This window comes from Theobroma umbraticum, unplaced genomic scaffold, assembly GCF_002168275.2.
Source record: "Theobroma umbraticum cultivar Fairchild unplaced genomic scaffold, ASM216827v3 scaffold_130.0, whole genome shotgun sequence".
NCBI classification, from domain to species: Eukaryota; Viridiplantae; Streptophyta; class Magnoliopsida; order Malvales; family Malvaceae; genus Theobroma; species Theobroma umbraticum.
In genome coordinates, this window is record NW_018397264.1 from 7,312,923 (window position 1) to 7,319,716 (window position 6,794).

General features: G+C 28.6%; 2 protein-coding genes across 2 annotated transcripts; both read right to left on the reverse strand.

Moving 5' to 3' along the window:
- Positions 1-67: 67 nt before the first annotated feature.
- LOC110422064 (major allergen Pru ar 1-like) lies at positions 68-1,227 on the reverse strand. The gene is made up of 2 exons (XM_021435834.2): positions 577-1,227; positions 68-512 (listed from the first exon to the last, which is right to left on the reverse strand). The coding sequence occupies exons 1-2, from the start codon at positions 762-764 to the stop codon at positions 191-193; spliced, it is 510 nt and encodes a 169-aa protein (XP_021291509.1). The 5' UTR covers positions 765-1,227; the 3' UTR covers positions 68-190.
- A 251-nt stretch (positions 1,228-1,478) lies between these two features.
- Positions 1,479-3,482, reverse strand: LOC110422063 (tRNA (guanine-N-7) methyltransferase). The gene has a single exon (XM_089784391.1). The coding sequence runs from the start codon at positions 2,558-2,560 to the stop codon at positions 1,805-1,807; it is 756 nt and encodes a 251-aa protein (XP_089640517.1). The 5' UTR covers positions 2,561-3,482; the 3' UTR covers positions 1,479-1,804.
- Positions 3,483-6,794: the final 3,312 nt, after the last annotated feature.

A 6,794-nucleotide genomic window follows, 5' to 3' on the forward strand; every position in this document is an offset into this window, starting at 1 on the left:
TATATATATATATATATATATATATATATATATATATATATCATCAAATATTGTAGAAGTGTTACAACGAAATTTAATTTTAATTCCTGATGAACATTGCAAGAAATTCTTTGATATCACACTGAGAAACTCTTATTAGGCACTTACACCCCCATGGACGAACATGTGAACCATACAAACACGATGCAGTCTAATTATAGGCATCAGGATTTGCCAGGAGGTAAGCTTCGATTGCTTTGAACATAACCGATGCCTTCTCTTTTCCAGCCTTGATTTCCTCTTCCTTGATATCGATGTCACCAATGGTATAGTAACTGCAGCTGCTCTTGCACATAGACCCTCCATCATATGCTGCCTCGAATTTGTTCTCGTTGGAGATTTTTTCCAGTGCGCCCATCAAAGCGTCACCCTCGATCACAGTGTAGCGGTAGCTGAAGTTTTCTTTGTCAATCCCATCGATCCTCTGCTTCATGTATGTGAACTGGTTGCCTGCAGGAAATACAAACCAAAAACTTGTTTCAATCATGTTAATCCTGTTCTTAATAAAAAGAAAATGTTGGGAAAGGAAATGTGAACTAGTCTTCGCCAAAGTTAACTTGCTTGATGATTCCAGCCCCTCCATCTCCCTCCAGGGTAACAACACTCTTGATGGCCAGTGGCAAAATTTTTGGGATGAGGTTGTCAGAGTCAAGAACAAATGCCTTGAATATGTTGGCTGGTGGGATTGTTGTGGCAACCTCCATTTCATAAGTCACAACACCCATGGTGATGTAGAAGCTTGCAAATGATAGCAGAACTAGGAATGAAAAGGAGTGAGGAATTGATTGTTTATGAGTTATTGAGGAGAGGAGATGCAAGAACTAACTGTGGTATTTATAGATGATGAGGATGCTAGTCAGCCTGTGTGAGAGTTGATTTAGTTTTCTAATCTTGTTAAGATGGACATTGCCATGCATTTCTAACCAAAGACATTCAATGAGGTTAAAGGAACCTTCTAATGTAAGAACAAAAAAAAGGATCGGCCTCCTATTTGTTTGGGATAAGTCCTTTTCCTCACAGAATACTGTTTTCATTCGTAACAGGTTGCTCGCTAACTTAGGCGTTGATAAAGAGCCCGTGTTCTTCGCTTGGTGGTAATCTCTATAAGACCTGATGTGGAGCGTTGATGTCTATCGGGTTAGTATTGCTAATTTGCTATCAATGTCCCTATGATTTTCCCTTTCTTTTTTCTCATCATCTGGATGCTATTGTGCATTGAAATTTACTCAGATATCAGAACACAACATGTTTTGATAAAGGGCTATAAATAATTGGTTAAGGACATTTTTACAACTCTTTGTTATCATTAAATCAATATAATTAAGTCATGTCTCTCATTACAGTGATTGAATAAGGCATTTCTGCATTACCTTTCTGTACATACTGACTAAAGTGGCCCCGAAGCTCTTATTCATCTATTCTGAAAAGAGTTTATGAATCGAATAGCCAAAATTTCCTTGATGATTGATAGCTAGTTGACAACATGAGATCAGGCATCACATGCCGAAAAGTCCAAGAGATAATCAAATAAGAAAAAGAAGAATAAAACAAAGCTCAATGGTTAAAGATACAAAACTCTAAATGGTTAAAGATTCAAAACTCTAAAATGTGCTATACCTCTCTGGGTTTCTTCTTCTCCTTCTTCTTCTTCTTAATAATAAGAATAGCATACCAAAAATTTCGATCCTTATGAATAGATAAAGTATCACTACACCAGAGGAATGATCCATTGGGTCAACAAAGCCTAAGCAGACCAACTGTTCTCTCATGAAGCTGGCACAATTCGTCTGTAAACTGCTTGGAAAGTCTGTCCCCCGTTCCTAGCAACCTTCTGTCCTTCTTCGGTTGCAGTGCTCAGGAGTTTTACTGCAGGATCTACTTCAAGCTCTTCCTGTGAGAGGGCTTCAAACATGGGATGATTCTCTAAACAAGACTTCATCCACTCTCCAAGTTCTTCCACATCTGTAATGGTGTATATAATCCCACCAACCTGAAGGACATAAGCATACTCATCTAACAAGTGGGGGCTGATTACTCTACGACGATGATTTTTCTCTTTGAAGTGAGGATCAGGAAATAGGAAAAACATCTTTGAAAGTTGTCCTTTCTCAAAGTAATTGGGAATGTATTTCATCGAATTAGTCCGAACGACAGAGATATTCTGGTATTGACCAGGATTTGCCACCCTTAACCCAGAAATCCTTTCCTTCACGTACTCAGTCACTTTATCTCTAAGCTCCATCCCGATCATTAGAATTTCAGGGAAAAGAGTAGAAAGACTAATTAGAAGCCCTCCAAAACCACAACCAATATCCGCAAACTGGATTTTGGAACTATTAATCCGATCAGACGAGAGGAATAATGGAGGGTAATGAAGTGAATAGTCAACATGGCTGGGGGAGAGAGGAATAGGGAAGTGGGAGTCACTTAGTGGGTTGCTGTGTGCCCGTGCTCGGTAGAATCGTTTTCGAGGCAAGCCAGTTGACTTGTTTATAGTCGGGTTTGCCTTGTTTTCCAACATATCTTTCCTGTGCAAGCATTATTACATCAAGTTAAACCTTCAAAGAACATTGAGGGAAGATAAAAATGGAAATTCAAGTGAAAAGCGTTTTAGTAAATTAATTCTTCCCAAAGCCAGAAATACAGAAGGTAAAACACCACAACAAGTTTCTATTCCTAAGCTCCAAACCCATTCAAACATTTGCAATCCAAACCTATTCCAACACCTACTTAACATTCAAAGCCAAAATCCAAAACCCAGTTAGAAATAGTTATTCCCTACCCAAACCAGTCCAATTATGAACAGAATTCACAAAAAGGGTTCTTCAACTAGTGGGAATATAAATGAATGTTACATCTGTTCTTTAACCCCTTTTTCTTATTTCAACTAAGCTAACAACCTTTGCTTATTGTTTCAATGCCCAAACCCAATAAGTCCAGCACCGCTTCCATTCATCCAACTAGCATCAAATTGGCCTTAGCTAAGAGTTGAAAAAAATTATTTTAAAGATCATTCATTCTTTTCTGTTTCACTATTGAGACAAGTGAAAGAAAAGCAATCAAAACTGGCTTTTCTTATCAATCCCAAGGGAAAAAGAGCTTCAATGAAGGAAAAAACTTGCATTACATAGAATTCTTAGCAACCAAACAGTGGATTAATCACAACACTTACCAAATAGGAACAATCTCTACTTCTCAGAAGATGCAAAAATCAACAAGTATCAATGAAAAAGCAAACGAAATGCTAACATCAAATAAACATAACAAAGGAAGGAACTAAACTTTTTTTATAGAAACACGAAAAACCCAAATCGCTAAATTACTGGAAAAATGAGACAGAAAGTTAAAAAAGCTTAATAATTCAACGGAATTACGGAATCGGTGAAGCGATAAAGGAGCGTTCTTCAGCTTCTTCGGCTGGGGGCGGCGCCGTGGTTCAGTGGGTTGTACTTTAATTCAAGAGAAATAATCAGGGAAGCCGGACCACCCAAACGCCGTCGTTTTCCTCGAATTTAAACAATTGAGCCAATCTTACTTCTTATTGGACTACATTTTGGTCTTGGGCCTTCCAAGAGTATAAAAATCTTGAAAGGCCCAAATTCAAGCCCATAATTTATAATGTTAAAAAGGAAATTTTTTGAATTATAAATATTTTTTTGTAAATTATAAAATTTTAAATCCATGTTAATCTCTTTTAATTTTAAAATATTTAATTTTAATATTTTATAACTATGAAGTTAGTATTATTATACTCGTTTTGTGTCATTTTCTTCATCTATTTTTTCTTTTGAGACTTCTCGAATTAAATTTTTTTATTTCAATTTTTAGACACCTAATATTTATTTGTCTTTTTCATGCTAAAAATTATTGAACATTTTTATTGTACATTTTTTAAAAGTTTTAATATAAAATACATTAAAATAAAAGTTTTTGTAATTTTCATAAAAACTAAATAGAGAAACGTTCAAAGATTGATATATATAAATGTTCATGATTTTTTTTAGAAACAAAACATGAACATTTATATTGTAAAAAGATTTTTCAAATTTTAATATAAAATACATAAAAATCAATGTTTTTGTCTTAATTTTCATGAAAGTTAAAAGGAGACAAATATTTAAAATCTGAAAAAATAACTATAGTAGAAAAGAAGATCGATTCAATTACACAATCATTGACCTTGAACTCAATTTGACAATCTTTTCCTTCTTGAGATGTCCCAAATTGTTTTTATTTTAAATTTTTTAAACACCTAAAACATTTTTTTTTTATATTACAAAATTTTTATTTTAATTTTCTTAAAAATTAAAGATAAATAGATATTTGAAGATCAAGAGAAAAGTTCTTATATATAATTTATTTATCAAAAAGAATAATGACAGCATGGGTCAGATAAAGCTACTACCATGGGCCAGACACAAAGGAAAAATAAAATAAAATTAATTCTGAAATAAAGAGGAAAACAAAAGTCAAAAAGAATATGCCAAGATATCCTTTGGAGAACAATGATTGAACTCCCCCACAATGCCAAAATTTCTGTTTAGTAAAAAGAAGTAAAACAAAATTCCATTGTGAAAAATAAAATTAATAAAAAAAAAAGAAAATAGGTTATTTTCAATGAAGACTGAGTTGGGTGGTTTGGTCAATTATATTAAAAAATTAAATGGTTTAAATATTTTTTAAAAAAATAATTAAAATAAATTAAATATAAAAATATAAATCGATCAAACATAAAATTGATTTGATCAGTTTAGTTTTAGATTAATGGATCAAAATTTTATTATTTTTTTAAATTATAATATTAAAATTTATAAATTTTATCTATAATTATAAAATATATAAATTATATATAAATATATATATAATATTTTTTTATTATATGTATGAAATTAATGGCACAACTTATATGTTATAATATTTTAATTTTTATATCAAGGTTTGTATAAATAATAATTAATTATAAACAATATATTATAAAAATTAAAATGATAACTAATAAAATTATTAAGTGTAATCATATATATAAAATCTATTATAAGTTACAATATTACTTATGTATAAGTTAAATATATATATGTGTGTGTATAATATATTACTTTATTATATATAAATGAAATTAATGACATAATTTATATCTTATAATGTTTTATATCAAAATTTGTGTAAATAATAACTTATTATAAACAATATGTTATAAAAACTAAGGTAATAACTAATAAAGTTATTAAGTATAACCATATAAATTAAATATATATAATATTTATACAATTATATATATATTCATAACATTTTATATTACAAATTATCGTTAAGTTATAATAATTACAACATATTAATATGTAAGATATATATTATTATATATTATAATATTAACATATAAATTATATTATTTAAAATATAAAACTTATAATTTCATATTAATATAAATTTATAAATAAATATATAATTAAAATTAAATTACTATGATTATAATTATATACATATATATAATAAATTAATATATTTTAAGTGTATTATTAATTATGTTTACTATCAATTTTTCTTAATATATATATATAAATTAATTTAGTTTTTTGAATGGATTGATTTAAAAATTTTAAAATTGAGAATCGAGTAAAAATCAATTAAACCAAACATTTGGGATCAATTGATCAAATGAATCAATTAAACCAGATCGTTTTACTCAAATCATATTCAATTTAAATAAATAATTAGTTTAGTTTAATTTTACTCATCTTTATTTTTACCCCATAAAACCGGAAAAAGAAAACTATATTCTTTTGTTCTTCGTCTCAAAATCTATTTATAAAAAAAATATAAAGAAAGAATCATAAGAATTATAGTATAATCATTTACACAAAATAATGATTAAAATTAAATGAAATTGAGACGGAATCAAAATTATCGATCAATTGATCAATATAATTCCATTTCAATTATCTCAAGTTTTAAAATCTATATCAATCGATTATTTTTTAAATAAAAATTTGATTTATTTAATTTGTAAAAATTTAAACTGAATCAATTGTGCCAACTGAAAATATTTTAGTTTATGATAAATGTACATATTGTTTAATTAATAATATACTCATTTATTGAAATAGTAATTAAAATTGAATAAAATTTAATTAAATTCAAAATAATCAATCAAATCGATCAATAAAGTTTAATTTTTAAGATACATATCCATCTATTCAATTTTATTTTAACAAAAATTCGATTAATTTAATTTTTAAAATTTCAAACAAACTTGAACGTGCCAATGAAAAGTACTTTATTTCACAATAAATATATATAATTATTATTTGATTGTATAATCATTTACACAAAAGTAATAATTAAGATTGAATAGGATCTGATTAAAGTCAAAATAATCGATCGAATCGATCAATATAGTTTGATCGATCCATCCCTTTTTTTATAATAAAAATTTGATTAATTTAATTTTTAAAATTTCTTCTAATAAAAACAATTAAAAAGGAAACACAAAAAAAAAAAGAAAAGAAATGTAAAAATCTGGAATCTTCTGGTCTTCTTCTTTAGCGGTCGTATAAAAATTAAAAGACCAATTTCTCATCACCAGTCGCCACATCTCTCCACCTTTCCCCTCATAAATAACCCAATAAAAGTCTAAAATTAACCAAATTCCTCAATCAAATTAAATATTCTCTCTCTATTTTTTTTTTTAATTTTAATCTAATTTTCTTCTCCTAATTCCTAAAACCCTAGATATACTTCCACCACTCCTGCTCGAA